This window comes from Daucus carota, chromosome 5 (assembly GCF_001625215.2).
Source record: "Daucus carota subsp. sativus chromosome 5, DH1 v3.0, whole genome shotgun sequence".
Taxonomy (NCBI): Eukaryota; Viridiplantae; Streptophyta; class Magnoliopsida; order Apiales; family Apiaceae; genus Daucus; species Daucus carota.
Window position 1 is genome coordinate 38299616 of NC_030385.2, and position 19272 is coordinate 38318887.

Here is a 19272-nt window from a genome sequence, read left to right on the forward strand (position 1 = left end):
TAGCTAAGATGCTGACAAGTGACAATGATGGCCTGTGAACAGGGCCGGCTTAACCTACAGGCTGCAGTAGAATTTTAATTTATTTCTATTTAAATTTCTTAAAAACAGATAAATGAGAATGTCAGATCAAAAGAAGTTCTATACATCATTACTATTTTAAATAGTACCAATAATTAATGTTTGAATTTCGTTGAAACTTCTCAAATTTAAGTATACTGTTAGTTTTAAAGATAAAAACAGAAGTATAAGTTAAAATTTTATCAAACTGTACATAACATTATATTCATTTTTATATGAATAAGACTTGCCATTAAATCTTCCACAAGATAGACAGACTTCTTCCACAATTCTTTTGATCTTAAATGTTTTGCTACTGATTGATTGAGTTACTCAAATGGTGTCCATATCACCCGCGGTTGCAATATATAGAACTCTGTATCTCTCACGCCTATGCCCTATGGTTACCCTTGTCTGATTTCTTTCATAGTGTCTGGTCTTATTTGTAATCTTTCTCTGATACTTTTTATTAAATGATTCTTTTCCTGGTACATACTCGAAAATAACTGTTTTATAATCCAATGTACCTTGGAATAAGGTTTGATGATGCAGGTGTATAGGCAATGTGGAGGCTAAGCCCAAACGAAACAGGCAGGCGGGCACTTAAAGGGCGTGGTGTGTCAGTCTCCTTACTGCAATTGCTGAGCCTGAATATAACAAGTATGATGGCATCATCAGAGGTAATCCTCTCATGAGCTCTGGCAACAGAAGCCAATCTGTCATTCAAACAGCTGTGACTCCCTATGTGTCTCAGATTATGGTTTGACATATCCAGCTAACAAGAATTAGCTAAAAAGAAAAAGGATGACATGTTACTCAAGGTGCAAGATCAGAACACAGGAGCTGCATAACTCTCTTATGCGGGTTTTAGTGCTCATCTTTTAGTAATTGCAGGTTTTCAGTTGTAGTTTCATTTGTTAGCTTATCCTGATATATAGGAATGTTGGTAGAAGATGTACAGATTAAATGTGTCATGGAGCACTTGCACGAGTCAAAATCATTACAATGCATACCAGAATGCAAAAACAAAGCAATTTTTATGATATCAGAAAAAAACTTTCGGAGGTAACCAACACCGTTTTTGTGTAAACAAAAAAGCAAACAGATAATAAATTAAATCAATGCCAGAATGAGATAAAATTACAAGTACTAGCTATCACCATCAAGATTGCTAATTGATGGTTAAATAATCCTGACTTCAGGCCACGACAGTCACAACTTTATATTATTCTCCGAGATTCTGTTGTACTGTGTAAACTGACCTTTGTATCTCGTATCCATACTAAAAAGTAAAATGTGACTAGGTAAATGATAATATAATAACAGAGATCCCGATTTTCTTCAAATCTTTCTTGAAGCATTTAGAGCTTCAAAAAGGGGTACACCTCAAACCTTACATTACAACTCCCTTCGAGAACTCTCCCACCTATCCTTTCCAGGGGTAAATCGCTATAAATTTGGCCATCGAGGCACTTCTTACAGTCATAGCTTGAAAGATCTCTTGTACATTGAGCTAAACCGTAAATGGTAGTATTCACATCAACGACTATCTCACCTCTCGCGTAATGTTTTGAACTAATAGAAGCCTCTTCTGATAACTTATCCAATAACTCACTGTTTCTCTGCTTAAACAGAGTCTGGTTATTAGTTGCATTATTGACATTTAAAAGAAAAACTGCAACACCATTATCGATCTGACCAAAGAAATTTTGATCAAGGTACTTGAACATGCAATAGTCATACCATATAACAGCCCCTTTGTTTCCTGAACAAAGTTTGCGGACCTCAATACCAGCTTTCGTAATGCATGTCAAACAGTCAAATGAAGACACATCCCCTCGACATAAACCAAGCCCGTATGCCTGGCCTACGGAAGCTTGAGCATAGCCCGAGGGTTGTGTTAGGTAGTCGAGAAGGCCTGTGAGTTTGTTGAGGTTGAGTTCATAATGAGTTCCCACCGTGAAATTTTGTTGGTTAATACAAGAATAGCCGAGGTGGTCAGATGCAACTTCAGCTGATGCTTGGAGGAAGAAAGTGAAGGCGAAAAGAGATATAAGACAAATAGTAATATCACTGGAAGAAGGCATATTGCTAGATGGTATGATTGATTTTGTTGAGAGCGTGAAAGTATTGATTAGAGATTGATGTATATATAGCGAAGGAGACTAGAAGATTATTGGACTGTTTCTTTAAAAACATATGTTTGGTCAAGTAATGCATATGAACCTACCATTGTTTAATGTAATTAAAAAGAGTTAACAATATTGCAACGCTAGCTCCTAAAGACATAATCAACGTGAACCGAGTCATTTTAACCTAAGAGAGCAAGTAACTTCAAATTCTTGTACCAAATCTATTGTAATTTGCTTAAGAAGTTTCTGAGCACATAAACATGAAGTTTAAAATGCAAAAGAAACTGAAATTGGGGTAGAATCCAAACCCATAACTACTAGTCTCCAAGATTTCACCAACAATTCTTCATATTAGACATCCATACTGCTTAACATACAGTTATTGCCTATTGAGAGGTTCTTTACAATTAGCAGCATGACAACGCCTCAAGGGAAGCTGTCTTAACATAGTGATCAAGTAGCTATTTGTTTGCTCCCTAAAAATCGAGGTGATCAATAACAAGTTACCATCAGCCTAAATCCTCATTATCTCGTTATCCACCCCTGGGCCTAGCTAAGATATTGAGAACGATGGTCTATTGGCCTATGAAATAAAATTACACAAATATATGGGACTCTGGAATTCTAAGCTGGAGTGGACAGTATGAGTCGACCTGGCAAATAAAAAACTGACCCGAACCTAAGTTTGACGCTCCTAGACATAAACCAAAGTCCCAAATAAAAAAACAACTGATATAGATGCCCATGCAAGCCACAAGCATCTGTGTTCGAGCACATATAAAGCTTTTTGTTCAAATGTTCAACACAATATTCAGTTTGTTATCTAACACTGTTAGGTGTACAGTGTGTAGTTGTAGATAAAATTGACTGATGCACAGCTGAAATCATGTCAACACAAGGAATACAAGATATAATAAATCTGTTGCTCACTGAAACAGAAAACTTTGGAAATAAATATGATCAGTTCCAGATAGGCAGACATGCCCAGCTCACCAGGCTGCATTCATATACAAAAACTCAATGACATTTTAATGAACCGCCTATGCAACAAAAGCATGCCACAGATTGTAAGACTGAGTATCATATAGGATCTCTCTTCCTAGTTGTGAAGGAGGTATGGTGAAGAAAGCATGTTTTAGGAAGCATGGATGTAATCAAACCAGGCTGCTCACAATTTGCAAACTAAGAAATTGTATGCCAAAGCATCAAACAATAAGAAACATTCAGAGTATCCAATGACTGGTTAGGATTCAGGGAAATTCCATTTTGCATCATTTCGTAAATAATCATATTTCAGTACTTTTCTTGTTTTTCCATAATTGCAAACGTGACTGTTTCATTTCATGAGACATGGAGATTCAGACCTTGTTTATTACAAGAAAGATCGTATCCTTCTCTTAAACCCGAAGCTGTCATGTTTGATTGTATCTTGAAAGGAACAGACTCTGTCAACTGTCAAGTGTAATGCAGTAATGAAACAAATATTGCAGCAGATAAACCTCACTAAAGGAAAACCCTCAACACAGCCAACCTAGTATCAACGCAGAAGGAAGGCTAAAAGTAAAGTTATTTTGGGGCAGTAGCAGACCTTCAGATTGGCCAGAACAATGATCTGATCGGCTCTGACTACCATCTGCCTAAATAATATGAACTTTTTGAAGAAACACCGGATCCAGAACCAGAGCCGATTGCTGCTCTTCTTTCTCAATTCCTGTGGCATTTACAACCTACCAGGCCTATTCACTACCCTTTTGGTTATAAACCTGCTCAAGTATAATGTGCATTGTCTCTCACTCTGGGATTATCTCTAGAACGACAAATCAAGAAAACGGCAGACTCTTGATTGCATAATCATTTGATACTGCCATGTGATGGAATTTGAGTTTCCTTTCCTTATCATTGTTGCGTTATTCAAGCTAACAAGTAACAACAAAGACTGTGAGCCTATTCTTTCACATGTTTGAACTTAAAATTTTGATGCATCACCAGTTCTTGCTCTATCCTGCCACAATTTCGATTTCAAGAATATCTATCATTTATAATAGTTTGATAAATAAAAGAAGGATGAGATGTGGTTGCATTAAAGAATTAAATTTCTCATTTTTCCTTGATCAGACAGAGAAGCTGTAAGTTTTTCGTATATAAGTTGAAATGTTGCTTAAATTATATTATTTGGGAGTAAAGAATAACCAAATATTTTTTTTCAATTTCATTCTAGTAGTAGACTTTCTACGTATCTTTTGTTCTGAGAAACTTGTAAACTAGCCAAGCTTGTATTCTTGTCCCAAATCACTGTCCTCAATTCAATCCATACGGTCGTCTTCTCTTTTTCAAAACAGAGAGAGAGAGAGAGAGAGAGGGAGAGAGAGAGAGAGAGTATACTTAAACCCTTGTTACCTGTATCTATACTATCTTAACAGTCTTTCCCCAAACCCCCATTATATAAACCCTAAATCTTCACTCATTATGATTTTCTCCGACCCAGATTGATTAATCAGCGACCCACTTGAGAAAATCAACCCTACTCTCTGTATGGACTTACCCAAATCAAATCCACCTCCAAAACGGGTCTTAATTCGCCCCCCTCAACACCCCAATTTACCCACTCCCCCAAACCCTAATCCGCCTCTTCCTGCTCAATCAAACGGCGTCGTTGTGGTGGGCTTCATTGGCAGGCAAAACTGTGATGTGGGTCAGTTGATTAATAGGGTTCTTGATGCTAATGTGTTTGGTTCTGGGAATCTTGATAAGACTTTTGGGGTTGAGAGTGGTGGGGTTGTTACTGAGGAGCTTAAAGATTGGTTGAAGTGTAGGAAGATTAGTTTTTTTCATGATGAGGATAAGGGGATTTTGTATTTGCAGTTCTCATCGATTAGGTGTCCGGTGAGGGAAGAGTTTGAGGAGGGTGGACTGGGGTTTGATTCGGTGTTGGAAGAGCGGGAATTCGGGGATCTTCAAGGAATGCTGTTTATGTTCTCTGTGAGTTTCCTTTTGTAGATTAATGATAAGTTATATTCTTTGTTAGTTATATGTTGTTGGTATACGGCGGAGTTTGTTATTTTCGTATGTTTGGCATCACATTGTGCAAAACTGTAATTATCACAGGATATAGACAATGGTGAGATTTTATGTAATGATATTGTTTTAGATTCCCGAATAGTCATTCTTTAGTGAAAATGCCTGCCACGTGGAACTTTGGTTGTAGACTTGTAGTTGATTGTTTAAAGCAAGTACTGCATTGAAACTTTAGTGCCGAGCAAAAAGTTTTATTTGGATTGTAAAAACACGTATTAGGTGCTAGATTATATTAGAAGACTAGGTAGACCTCTTATTTTGGTAGTTGTCTGTTGTCGACATATGCGTATTTAAATTATCTTAAATAAGTTTGCTTGGTAAATGGTGATGGTCAGTTCTGGAAACATCACAGTGATGCACTTCCTCCAGCCAAGTCTAGAGTCTTATAGCTCCCTGCATATGGGATAAGCAAGTTAATTAATGTCACAACTTAAACATAAATGATTAGCTTTTGTATCTTACTGTACTAGAATATAGTGCATTAGTATTGTTATTCTTGAAAACTTTCGGTGACAATTTTCTTTTCGTAGAGAACAATGGGATTAGTAATTGGTAATTTAGATTTACGTGCACTTGCTCATTTCTCCGCGTTTGGATGCTTAGTTTGCCAGTATTCTACTAATTTTTATTTTTATTGATCCGGTCGCAATTAGCATTGCAGGTTTGCCATGTCATTGTGTATTTCCATGAGGGGTCACGTTTTGATGTACAGATATTGAAAAAGTTTCGAATCCTGCAATCTGCCAAGCATGCAATGGCACCATTTGTCAGATCAAGAACCACACAACCTTCACCATCCAAATTAAATTCTTCTTCCTCACAAGTATCCGTTTCTGGCGTAACTTCTAGCCGATCTCCCGGTAAATCTGGTGGTATCTTGAGACGTAATGGTTCATCAGTTTCATTGATGTCAGGCCTAGGTTCATACAACTCCTTATTTCCAGGGCAATGTACACCAGTTACGCTATTTGTTTTTCTTGATGATTTCTCTGATGATGCTCCCGGTTCTAATGTTGAAGAGTCTGTTGAAACCTCCTCATTGAATCAGTCATCAAGTGCGAACAGTTCTGCTAGGTCAAATTTGCCTACCAAAGGATCTGGTCCTGTTGTTGTGCTGTCACGCACTAGTAAGTCTGAAGTTGAAACTAAGAAAAAACTGCAATCATCCCTTGAGGCACAGATTCGATTTTCAATTAAAAAATGTAGGACACTTTCGGGAACTGAATCGGGATATGCTGGGAGGAAAAGTGGGGGTATGTCAAGCTCAGCACCTTTGTTTTCACTAGATGCAGCCAAAGCAGTTGCATTAGTAGACAGATCGTCAAATCAAAGAGGTGAATCACTTGATTTTGCCACTTCTCTTGTTGAAAATATTCTGAACGGAACGAGATCATCTGATTCTCTTTTGCTTGAGAGTCATAACCAGAGTTCAAATAAAGAGGATATCTTATCTGTAAAAGAGTTCATATACAGACAGGCTGACATCTTAAGGGGGAGGGGGGGAGGGGTTGCTAACGCAAACAATGGCTCAGCTGTTGGTATGGTAGCTGTTGCTGCAGCAGCTGCTGCTGCCTCTGCGGCTTCTGGAAAGGCATTGACTACTCCTGATCTTCCTAGTCTCGAGATCTGGTTGTCTTCTTGTCAGCTTATTTTGCATGGTATTCTTTCTGCAAAACGTTGCTCTACAGATGAACCAGAATTTAGCTCGCAAAAATCTTGCCAGCGGAATGCTTTCCCACAAGTTGTGGAAACAAATTCTTCCAAACTTACAGATCCTCTAGACATTGCAGTCTCCCTTTTGGAGGGCGGTAAAGGGCTGAACACGAGATTTTCTACTTTGTGGTGCCAAAAGGCCCTTCCAGTTGCAAAAGATGTTTATTTAAAAGACTTGCCTCCTTGCTACCCAACATTGCTGCACAAGGCTCACTTGGAGAAAGCTTTGGGTGCATTTAGATCGATGGTCAAAGGACCTGCTGTTCAGCGTTACTTGAAAAAGTTGGAGGACGAATGCACATCCATATGGATTTCAGGAAGGCAACTATGCGATGCCGTTAGTCTGACTGGAAAACCTTGCATGCACCAGAGGCATGATGCGGGAACTGGTAATCAACTTGCAAAAGATGAGATCAAACTACACTCCAGTGGATTTGTTTTCCTTCATGCCTGTGCATGTGGCCGTTCAAGGCGATTACGTTTTGATCCGTTTGATTTTGGAGCTGCAAATGTTACATCAAGTTGTTATCAAGAATGTGATAAGCTTCTTTCTGCAATTCAGCTTCCACAAGTAAATGATACTGGGCCTATTCAGTCATCATCATGGAGCTTGATCAGAGTTGGTGGTGCAAGATACTATGAACCTTCAAGAGGCCTACGTCAGAGTGGTTTTTCTGCCTCTCAGAAATTTCTACTGAAATGGAGAATTTTTCTGGAGAAAAGCAAAGAGACAAACGAATCAGCATGTTCTGTGCACGAAGTTGATAATCATAGGTCGATTAGCGCGTCCAATATAGAAAGTTTTGCAGATGAAGACAGAAAAAAAACTAGTTCTGCTCAGTTGGAGCAGAGGGAAATCCCTAACGAAATAGAAGTTCTTGAAAATTCCCCATCTGACAACAACAGAATTGATAATAGCAAAATCAGGTTTGGGAAAGGTCCCCCTAATTTTACAATGAAGAAACCTTTTTCAGAGGTTGTGGCTGGATCAACAGCTGCAGATTCAGGTTTCCCACCCCTTCAGTCGAAAAAACAAACTTCACTAGCTTTGGACAAAGGCATGAAGCAACTTACTATAGTTGGTAGGAGAATAGAGCAAGTTAGTGAAAAAACTGATGATCAAGGATCTCAAAAGGTTGAAAATGCAGTTGCAGATAAAATTGAGATCAGTAATGCAAGTAGGAATAGCAATCAAGTTTTGGAAATAGGTAGCAATGTCATTTCGCTGAACACTTATACTAAGGAAAAATCTGAATTGTCTTCGTCAAAGCATGTTACTGTGTATTTTGGATTTGAGCATGAGTGCCCTCGTGGTCACAGGTTCATGTTGACCCCGGAGCTCCTCAGTGAACTTGGCTCATCATATGCGGTGAATGAAGAATCTCATCTCCAATATTCATGTGCAAGCAAGTTGGGTAATAAAGTGGCAGAGGCTACTCGATTAGTTAAGAATAGTGGTCGCAGTAAAGTTCAGCGCCATGCCAATGGGATAACTACTACAGCTAGTAAGGATAGTACTACCGGGACTTCAAAAGATATAATGACTAGCTCCAATCGTCATGCGGACAGATTATGGCAACATTCTCTCTCCTCCGAAGTAAGAAACAGTCTGTCAGTAGCCAGTAATACTATGGAAGATGTTGAAGGTATTATGCAATCTGTAACTCTTGAAGATGGTGGAAATGCTTTCTCCTTACTTGACAGAAACTTGCCAATTTACATGAAATGCCCTTACTGCCGCACCTCAAAGAATAGAAGGGATCCACCTAACGTTAAATTTGCGGGCACAATATCCCAGCTTCAAAGAATCTTTTTGGTAAGCATGCTTCCACATAATAATTTTCTTCATTTATCTGCAGCTTACCAAAAAGATTAAGATTTGATGCCACCTTTTATTTGAGAATGTTGCTGAATGAAATTGAAGAAGTCAAATGGAACCGTTACTTTGTGGAATGCAACTTTTTATTTTGCTATATTTGTCAAATTTATGTCTGATGTGTAAAGTGATTTTCACTCTTAGTTTGTAACCGACTTTCTTTTACTAGTATAAATTATGCCAGGCAGGAGTTAACATTTTGTAGGTAACTCAAGTTACTGTCTTGAGTGTATAGTTTCTAATTAGGATTGGCGTCATTACCCTGAGCATGCTGTTCGACGTAGATTTTGGAATTTGTTTCTAAATGATGTCTGCTTGAATCAGGCCTTCATCTGGCAAATTAAGAACTTGGTATCTAAAGCCAGTGATATTGTAAAACACAAAATTTTTAATTTGATCCACCAGTCCACCCTGTTCACCGCTCTTTCCGCAGCCTTACTTTATTTCTGTCTGTCATTATTTCTATAAGATAAGTCGGGGAAAATATTTTCTGATGATAATTGTTATATTAATTAATTTCCATCTCAAGTTATACATACTCACTTTACTTGTAGCAGCGATATGGAGAGTAGTTCTTTCAATTCTTCGGGGCATCCATCTGTATTAATCGTGAAATTTCGAAGTGTTTGATGGTTGTGTAAGATGATGTTCTTTGGCTTAAAAAATTTTCTTTTGTGTAGGTCACTCCTGCGTTTCCAGTCCTTTTGGGTACATGCCCCGTTATACAATTTGAGGTACAATTCTATTAATCTGCCAATGTATCTATCCTTTGCATTTTTCATTATTAATATTTTGCAGTCTCATATTGAAGATTGCAGTTTCTTGCTCAAGTAGATAACATAATTCATAGATGTAAATGTGTAGATTTAATGCATTTGGATTATAATATCGATTATTTATTGACTAGAAGGTATAATATCTTAAAACTTGATATCCAGGTCATAATGTAAACTATAACCCTGCAGTCTTAAGGAGTGTAAATTAGGCAATACTAAGCTACGCAGTTGACCTAAAAACTACGAAGACGTAACGCATAAACGTGGCACCTGCTAAACAGATATCAAGATTATCGGATGCCTAGTCAGTCTGGGCAATGGTAGAGTGACTAGGCAAGTGGACTATTATGTGTCCTATTAGTCAAAACTCTTTGTTTTAATCCTCTTAAAGCCTAGGCCCCTTTTGGCTTACCTTATTTATCAGAAATAAGTACTTATTACGTACTTTTTTCTGGAAATAAGTACTTCTAAAAAATAAGTAATGTTAAACATCTCTTCACTTCTTATTTCTATAATAAAGTAAGTAAATGTGCACTTTTCAGGGGTCTTATCTTCTTTTTCAGGGAGTGTAATCTAATTCTTTCTTTTTATACATGCCCGCTATTTTCAAAGAAAGAAAAAAATTGGTCTCAGTTTACCATATGAAGATTTTGCGGTTCAGATTTTTATTTTAATATTTAGAAGGATATTTATTTTCAGGGATCGGACACGTCTGTGTTTCAATTATTGATTATATTCTTCTACAAGCAGTTAATTCTCGAGTGGTCAATATTGCAAATTGTACCATAGTGGATTACAGCATGATACGTTGGAATTTTTGGGGTGCTTTCAGTTTAGGATCACTGAGGAAGAAAGTGTGCCACCATTGACATCTTTACTAGCATGCTGATAGATACATATATACATTTATCTTCCACATAAATTAAAAATTGTTCAAGGGAGTAGTTGTAATTATAGGAAAGAATCTCTTTTGTTGCATCCACTTGTTGGTCTGTTGATATTACTACTAGTCCACTACAGGTTTGCTGTTTGCAGACCAATCTGCTTCACTCTCCGGGGAATTATACCATAACTTGGGTTACCTCGTAATGTATGACAGGCTTAGCATTCTTTCCGTTTTGTATCGTAGAGTTTTGCTTCTTTACATGCCCAATCACAGACAGCTCTGATTACTTCAGATTTAGAGGCAAAATGGGTTAACTTTGTTCACTCCTTTTTTTTGTATAATGTGTAGATAGGTTGTTTGTTGCACTGTAGGAAACTTTTTTATTACTGATTGATCTGTCTTTAAGTATAACCCTCTCATTATTATTATTCGCTTGATAAATTTTGTAGAAGTCGTGCCTACCTCTATCAGTCCCGGACCCTGAACAAAAACTTCAGTTCACTCTTGGCTGCCAAGTGATCTTGCCACCAGAGAGTTTCCTCTCACTTAGGCTCCCATTTGTATATGGTGTACAGTTAGAGGATGGAAGTCTACACCCTCTTAGACCTTTTGAAGATGAACCAGAACGAACTGCCTGGATTACCAAAAGCACAACGTTGCACGTTCTGTCCAAAGGAAGTAATCCTGATAAATAATTGTTCAGTTAGATAACTAACCAGGCTACCCTCTGATTTGGATAGCAGTCGAAAGAGTTTTACAGAAGCAGGCACCTATAAGGAGTTCCTCTTGAATTTTGGTGAGTGTTTATTATCAAGGTGTTTAAATTTGGTGGCGTCCATTATAGTCATTATTTTAACCTCAGCTTACTATTTTTATTTCCTTGCAGCTAACATTTTTTAAAGCATGTTATTATGAGACTTCAGGGTTAATAATATGTCAGAAGTTTCATCTTTATACCAACTTAGATTTGAAGGAATCACAACATAGCTTTTATTTCCACATGTATAATTCATAAGTAAAAAACTTTTTTAAACTATAAGTTGTCAGGAGAAGGATTTACTTGGATCATATAATATTCAACAAAGTTATGTAAATTGTATCTGTGGATATAAATAATGTAACTTTTTTCAGTTTGCTCTTGTGGCATATATGAGATTAACTAAAAGATTTTGATTGCATGTCTGTAGATACACATTGTTCACAGGTTTTATTTTCACAGGTTTTATTTAACACGTATCTGGAAACAGCACTACTAGTTGAAATTGTTGTCATGACATATACATATATCTACAATGTCATCCCATAGTTTGAACACTTGCGTGACCTGGAAACATGACTAGCACAGTGTAATATTAATATATTTATTTTCTCAGCATTCTATTTAAAATTAATCTTTAGAGAGTGAAGTCTTGTGACACTATCTAGAATTCTAGATTCTAAATTCTGATTTAAACCAACATTGTGCTTTTGCATTGTCATTATGAGGGTCTTATGATTTTGAAATTATTAAAAGTATGTGCTTGTAATTCTTCAGCTTTCATTATGCATTCAGCAGAAATATTGATTATCTCATTAAGTGTTATATGTTATCCCCCATTTCTTTATACTCAAACTATTTTGACAATATACTTTCAGAAAATATGCATTTTATGTTCAGACTGTTTAGTAGATTAATAATTAAATGTGAACAGGTAAGAGATAAGGATCCAATGCTTGATAATTTGTTACCTATGGGATTTGTTAACGTGACAAGCTACATCATGTGAATTAAGACAAGAGTTATTGATTTAGCTGTCACATGGTGAGTTGCTTTACTGCTATAGATAACTGTGTTGGGATGATTTGTGATTTTTTACAATTTATATTTCTCAACAGGTCCTCACTAAGTCTATGCTGTTACTTCAAGTGGAACTTCATCACTTGAGGTATGTGTTAGATCCATTATTCTAGTCTAAATAGATGGACAAATTTTATGTTCGTTCGGTAGATCTTAGGCACTAAAAATTGCAATCGCTATGATTTTTTTCTCATTCAGTATTTACCAGAACAAAGTTATGCCAGAGGCGCAACGAAGTTACTAATTTCAATCTATGTCTGGTACTAACTTGTTTTTTTTTAACATTTAGAATTTACTTTTCGGCCCTAAAAGACCACAAATCCACGTTGTTGCTTGACTTGCTCCCCTGGAGACTGTCCATCTCAATCTCTGATCAAATCTACTCCGGACTGTTCCGATTAAACTTTATTCTACAGCAGGATCAACCTCAATCTTCGATCTACCACATTGAATTGCACTCGAACTCACACCTGATCTGCAAATACAAAATTGGGCCTCAACTCTTACTCTCTCGAGGTCAGTTTACAATTTACTGTCTACTGTTTGAACTTTTAATGTTGCATTTTTCTCTTCTAAAAAGTGATTCAAACATATGCTTTGTAAAAAAAATTCCCCATCTTCCCTTTGACCTTATTCTTGCTGCCAACTAAATATGTGTTCATTTGCAACTAATGGGGGACTACAGGACTATATACTATGTTTATATGTATACCCTGCTAATTAATTCCTTTGCTATAGTCTTGTAGCCACTAAGTACAGAAATATATTTTTTTACTGTAGGCAACAAGTTATACTAAAGGGGGCGGCTTGAGAAGTTATACTAGAACAATCTCCAAAACATGAATATGGGAATATTCTACTAGTTGAATTACTGGAGTTTGTTCAGTCTTATGAATTGTCCCATGACAGTTATCTTTTAATGTAGCGAACCATAGTATAAATCATAAATTTTTGTTGTATTTGTGATTCAGCCTTGTACTTTTCGATTCACATCTTCTATTAGGGTGCCCCATGTTAAAGTGAATATCATCTGGTATTTCCGGACCTTATAAAGTAATAATAGTATTTGACTGCTCTCGATATCTGTATGAATTCCCCTTGTGTGCTTATTAAAAGGAGTCACCGGAGGTCCGGAACGCTGCTTCTACTTTCCACCTTTTTCTTACAATTCTGCTAGAAGATGTGCTGGTTTAAGATTTTGTTTTTCATGGGTAACATGTCTGATATTTTCCCCGCACTCATTCTAGTTGAGGGAATACATTGAGCTAGAAAGAGTTGTTATTAGTCGTCTGACTGCTCAGTTATCCAGTATTTTTCTTGTTGGATACATACATACTTGTGACTTCTAATTTATACTCAAAATTAGCTGTCAGCAGTACTTTCTCCAGAAATACTAGTGTATATCTTATCGTCAAAAATGGGAGTAGATACGTGAGTCCAAGTTGCATGCATTTAATCTTATTATTTAAAATGTATTTTGTGAGTCCCGAAATTAAACATGGGCACGTACTCTTGTTTCCTCTATTGCTTAAATCTATGCGCTGATCCGTCAAAAAAAAAAAAAAAAAAAAAAAAAAAAATCAAAATCTATGCGCTGCTCTCTTCAGTTATTGGTCTTGATCCAAAACTAAGATATTTATCATAAAATGAGAGGATGCAACTTGTACACTTCTCGAAATCATTGAGACTGAGAAAACCAGTCGAAATTTTATATCCTTCCTGCCGTCGATCAAATCTAAGTAGCCAAACAGTAAGTAGAAAAGCACACTACTGTACTACTAAGGTCGAAACTGGTCCAGAAATGGTCACCACAAAATTTGGATATTCACATGCAACCTGAAACACTGCAGGGAGATATACGTTATATACCTTTATTAGGCTCTCTCGTTTTGGTGTAGCCAGCTACGCAAATTTAATGAAGTAGGTGAAGAGTCTGTGTCCATTACGTGGATGATCTGGATATACAATTCCATATCCTCCGGTTTTCAGAACATTACAAAATTTCAAAATCTAATCTCATCCGACCGTTTTCATTTTTCCTCAATTTAAACTACTATCAAATATCGAATCATTGATGATGAGTGTTAATTACTCTTCGTCATCCCAAATTTTTATCTTCAGTTTTTGCTCGTTAACTTGATAAGCATCTATTGGATTGGCTTTAACGATGGATTGACTATAATTTTTAAGACATTGTGCTCCAATTTATTGATTATATTGGTAGGTTATATTTTAAAAATAGCATGTTATAAATATTTTAGATTTTTAAAATATAATAATATTTTAGATTGTTAAAATATAATATATCAGTTCAACGGCTAAAATTATTATAGATCAGGGATAAGTATGATCGAATTGTGATTTTTTCATGAATTTGGTTGTATTTTTTGTTTTTCGTATGTCAACTCACCGCTTAGGGCCTTTTATGATTGAATATGCTAAGGGCTTTTTATGATTGAATATGCACATACACTAATACATCTTTACTTGCGTTACAAATTTGGATAAATTAATCTCATAAATTATTCTAAAAAACAAATATGAAATTTCTTTCACATATTAATTATTTAATAGTCAAATTTTGTACTGAAATTAATAATATTCACTAAATCGGAATAATCAATTCGAATAAAATTGAAGATATGAATAATGATAGAGTTTATAATAATATATATAAATTTTTCAAAAACTAGTTGGGTTAAGAGTTTAGAGAGTACGGGTTGTATTAAGTGCGCTTTAATGGATTTTAATAGATTATATATTATTTCGATTTTATGCGAATTTTGGATAAAATGTTATAGAGTTGATTTTGTTAGAATTTCAAATATCTTGAAAATACACGGAACAAATCTCACGAAATCAATCATTTTATGAAGTCCGAAAAATCAATCAGCATTTGAATACCATTATATTTGAAATAATATTAATTGGATATCACCGGATTTTAAAGCATAATTTAAATTTCTGATTGAATATCATCACATTTTATAATATAATTTAAGAGGAAAATTCTATAGAGACCACAATTTAATCGGACCTCAGAAACCACGTATGTTCTGCAATTAAAATCCTATAAAATACATTATTTTGTAGAATATGTTCTACAAATATCATGTATTCATTAAAATTGGTGAAGATTATTTATATTTAATAAGTAGATAATGTATGTTCAGCAAGTTGAACAAATGTTCTGCAAACTAAACATATTTCATAGAACAAAATATTTTGTAATGTTCCACATGTAAAACTTATATGATATTCAGGATTTTAAATGAAATAATGATTTCGTAGAACATGATTTGCAAAACTATACGTTTTGTAATGTTTTTATGAAATATTTTACAAAACTATATGTATTGCAATGTTTTTATTATAGTTTTGCAATGTTTTTATGAAATATTTTACAAAATTATACGTATTGCAATGTTTTTATGAAATATTTTACTTGCAGAACATAGGTGGTCTCCAGGTCTTCACGAAAAAATGCGGTCTCCGTTAAACTTAACTCTATTTAAATCATAATTAAGTACTTCAAGATTTTGATTCGTTTTTTAAAATCTGAATTGAATATTCTCGAATTTCATAAATGAAAAAAAAATCTTAATTAATTATATATATCCCAATTCCCAGTTAGTACAGGTGAATTTAAAGCAACGTCCACAGGCTGTAGCCGGTGACAACAACCTTGCATGTGGTTCCTAGTATAAAACTCACCATATGACTCATACAATCTTTACTCCTCTACCAACATTTGCCATTGCACGCTGCATCTTATCCTTCCAAGGTCTCGATTCTCCGAAACAATGCCACAGATCCCACAGATCCCCGGGATCCCCCCTATTCATCGCGTCGCCGTCGGACACTACGACGAGTTCACCCACCCAGGCGCGCTCAAGGCAGCCGCGGCAGAGTTCTTTAGCACCCTCATTTTTGTTTTTGCAGGACAAGGTGCCGGCATGGCGTATACTAAGATCACTCATGGCGCACCTACGCACCCATCTGGCCTTGTTGCAGCTGCTTTGGCTCATGGGTTTGGGCTGTTCGTCGCGGTGGCTGCTGGTGCTAATCTCTCTGGTGGTCATGTTAATCCGGCTGTTACCTTGGGGGCTTGCATTGGTGGACACCTCACGGTTGTCCGGGCAGTGCTGTATATTATAGCTCAGTTGCTTGGCTCTGTGGCCGCTTGTTTTCTTCTCCTTTTCTCAACTGGTGGCATGGTAATTTCTTTCGTTAACACAATTTCTTTCGTTAACACTACCTCTTAAACTTGTACTGTTTGCACGTATGTTGATGTTTTAACAAAGTACATTTTTATAATATATTTTAATAAAAATTTAAACATCAATTTTTTATTTAGAAAGAATTTTTTTAATGAAATTATATTCTAAAAAAATCTTAAAAAACATGTCAAAATATAACATATACAATTAATAGGTTAGAGGGAGTAACATGTAAAACAAGCCCATATACAATTAATAGGATAGAGGGAGTAACATGTAAAACAAGCCCGCATGTATGGTGTATGATAGGATATTGTGTCTGATACGATATTAATGGATTTGTTAGTTAAAATATTTAAAATTATCGATATAAAATTTTTATTTTATACTTTAGAAATAATTGGAAATAGTTTCAAAAAAAGAAATTATTAGAAATATCAAATTCAGATTTTGTATCAAGAGTGTTGAGTTCGATTCTCGAAAACTCTGATATTATTTACATTACACACGCTCATGTGTTTGGTTTGATGCAGACAACATCGGCATTTGCTCTGTCGGGCGTATCCGTATGGAGTGCCTTCGTTTTCGAGATCGTGATGACATTCGGACTAGTTTACACGGTGTACGCCACCGCGCTGGACCCAAAGAAGGGTGAAGTAGGAATCATAGCACCCCTTGCAATTGGTTTACTCGTGGGAGCCAACATTCTAGCCGGTGGTGCATTCACTGGAGCATCGATGAATCCAGCTGTGTCATTCGGGCCTGCTTTGGTTAGCTTTGACTTCACCAATCACTGGATTTACTGGGCTGGCCCACTTGTTGGTGGTGCGCTCGCTGCAATTGTGTATCAACTCATTTTTATTAGCGAGAGCCACACGCACGAGCCGTTGCCTAGTCATGATTTCTAGGCACTTTCGAGTGGTGAGTCTTGTGACTAGCTAGTAGTGCTGCTAATAAAATGAATTTGTTTTTTTTCTGAGATTTTTATTTTGTTGTATTTTGTCAACGTTGCATTTGTGTTTTGTTATGGAGACGTGCATTCGCCGTTCAATTTGGTATTTTGTTTGTTTAGCTCTTTCGGTTTCCCGTTTGTTTATGTGAAATTTGTTACTTTCCTAGTTTGATTTCAAGACAGTATATTAATGGGTTAATTATCTAACTAGTCACCGAAGTGGGCTTAATGTAGCAAATTGGTCACTGAACTCAAAACGGTATCAATATGATCACTGAAGTGGGCTTAATATAACAAATTGATCACTGAACTCAAAACAGTATCAATATGGTCACTGAAGTGGCCATAACATAAATATCAAATAAGTACCTTGAAATATAAGTTTAAGCAGTATAGATATTATTTATAAAGCTTTACACATTATTTTTGAATGTTATCAAAACCAAGTAAAAGGTTATGACTTCTAATATTTATGATAATATATATAGATTTTATCAAGTTTATTTATTATTTATTTTTAATTAAAACAAAGAAAATAACTATGTAATAAAATATAAATAATAAATAAACTTGATATAATATAAATATATTATTTTAAATATTAGAAGTCATAACCTTTTACTTGGTTTTGATAACATTCAAGAATAATGTGTAAAGCTTTATAAATAATATTTTTACTACTTGAACTCATATTTCAAAGTACTTGTTTGATATTTATGGTGACTTGAGTGACCATCTTGATACCGTTTTGAGTCCAGTGACCAACTTGATACATTAAACCCACTTCAGTGACCAACTTGATAATTAACCCTTATATTTATATATGAAGTTTTATATATGACCAACTTGATAATTAACCCTTTTATGGATTTAATGAATAGAGTCTTTAAGAAGTATTTGGACAAGTTTGTGATTGTTTTTATAGATGATATTCTGATATATTCTAAGACAGCTGAGGAGCATGCGGAACATTTAAGAACAGCCTTGGAGATACTAAGAAAGGAGAAGTTGTATGCAAAGTTTTCTAAATGTGAATTTTGGTTACAAGAAGTTCAATTTTTAGGACACATAGTAAGTCGGGAAGGAATCAAGGTAGATCCAGCAAAGATTGAAGCTATAATGAATTGGGAAAGACCAAAGACCCCCACAGAGATCAGGAGTTTCTTGGGGTTAGCAGGTTATTATAGAAGGTTTGTACAGGATTTCTCAAGAATTGCAACCCCACTGACTAAGTTAACTAGAAAGAATGAAAAGTTCATATGGAATGAGAAGTGTGAGGAAAGTTTTCAGGAGTTGAAGAAGAGATTAGTGTCAGCACCAGTATTGTCTCTTCCAGATGATCAAGGGAATTTTGTGATTTATAGTGATGCTTCTTATAAAGGATTAGGATGTGTATTGATGCAACATGATAAAGTTATTGCGTATGCGTCTAGACAACTTAAACCTCATGAACAAAAGTACCCCACTCATGACCTGGAGTTAGCAGCTATTGTATTTGCATTAAAAATATGGAGACACTATCTGTATGGAGAAAGATGTGAGATTTATACAGATCATAAGAGTTTGAAGTACATCTTTACCCAGAAGGAGCTGAACATGAGACAAAGGAGATGGCTAGAGTTGATTAAGGATTATGATTGTACGATTAAGTATCATCCAGGAAAAGCCAATGTTGTAGCGGATGCTTTAAGTAGAAAGGAGAGGTTAAACGTATTGACTGTGCCAGAGGAATTATACAAGGAGTTCCA

The 19272-nt window shown here is 35.8% G+C and overlaps 3 protein-coding genes across 5 annotated transcripts; 2 read left to right on the forward strand and 1 right to left on the reverse strand.

Moving 5' to 3' along the window:
• Positions 1–1418: 1418 nt before the first annotated feature.
• LOC108222602 (cysteine-rich repeat secretory protein 38) lies at positions 1419–2144 on the reverse strand. The gene has a single exon (XM_017396497.2). The coding sequence runs from the start codon at positions 2142–2144 to the stop codon at positions 1419–1421; it is 726 nt and encodes a 241-aa protein (XP_017251986.1).
• A 2237-nt stretch (positions 2145–4381) lies between these two features.
• Positions 4382–13428, forward strand: LOC108223103 (uncharacterized). Of its 3 annotated transcripts, none has more exons than XM_017397183.2 (8): positions 4382–5168; positions 5926–8793; positions 9534–9587; positions 10965–11311; positions 12207–12316; positions 12391–12440; positions 12642–12868; positions 13133–13428. In XM_017397183.2, exons 1-4 carry the CDS (start codon positions 4722–4724, stop codon positions 11208–11210), a joined length of 3615 nt encoding a protein of 1204 aa, XP_017252672.1. In that variant the 5' UTR covers positions 4382–4721; the 3' UTR covers positions 11211–11311; positions 12207–12316; positions 12391–12440; positions 12642–12868; positions 13133–13428. The 3 variants fall into 3 exon arrangements, with proteins under 3 accessions (XP_017252672.1, XP_017252673.1, XP_017252674.1); XM_017397185.2 differs by having other exon boundaries at positions 5027–5168; positions 5918–8793; XM_017397184.2 differs by lacking the exon at positions 12207–12316.
• A 2645-nt stretch (positions 13429–16073) lies between these two features.
• On the forward strand, positions 16074–17643 carry LOC108220538 (aquaporin TIP1-1). The gene is made up of 2 exons (XM_017394336.2): positions 16074–16569; positions 17106–17643. Exons 1-2 carry the CDS (start codon positions 16156–16158, stop codon positions 17478–17480), a joined length of 789 nt encoding a protein of 262 aa, XP_017249825.1. The 5' UTR covers positions 16074–16155; the 3' UTR covers positions 17481–17643.
• The last annotated feature ends 1629 nt before the right edge of the window (positions 17644–19272 follow it).

Bases quoted from the DNA above. Each gene is read 5' to 3' on its own strand.
- LOC108223103 (XM_017397183.2), top strand. From the start codon at position 4,722: ATGGACTTACCCAAATCAAATCCACCTCCAAAACGGGTCTTAATTCGC. The intron at 8,794-9,533 runs GTAAGCATGCTT...TCTTTTGTGTAG, and splicing joins AGCTTCAAAGAATCTTTTTG to GTCACTCCTGCGTTTCCAGT. The intron at 9,588-10,964 runs GTACAATTCTAT...TAAATTTTGTAG, and splicing joins GCCCCGTTATACAATTTGAG to AAGTCGTGCCTACCTCTATC.
- LOC108220538 (XM_017394336.2), top strand. From the start codon at position 16,156: ATGCCACAGATCCCACAGATCCCCGGGATCCCCCCTATTCATCGCGTC. The intron at 16,570-17,105 runs GTAATTTCTTTC...GGTTTGATGCAG, and splicing joins TTTTCTCAACTGGTGGCATG to ACAACATCGGCATTTGCTCT.
- LOC108222602 (XM_017396497.2), bottom strand. From the start codon at position 2,144: ATGCCTTCTTCCAGTGATATTACTATTTGTCTTATATCTCTTTTCGCC.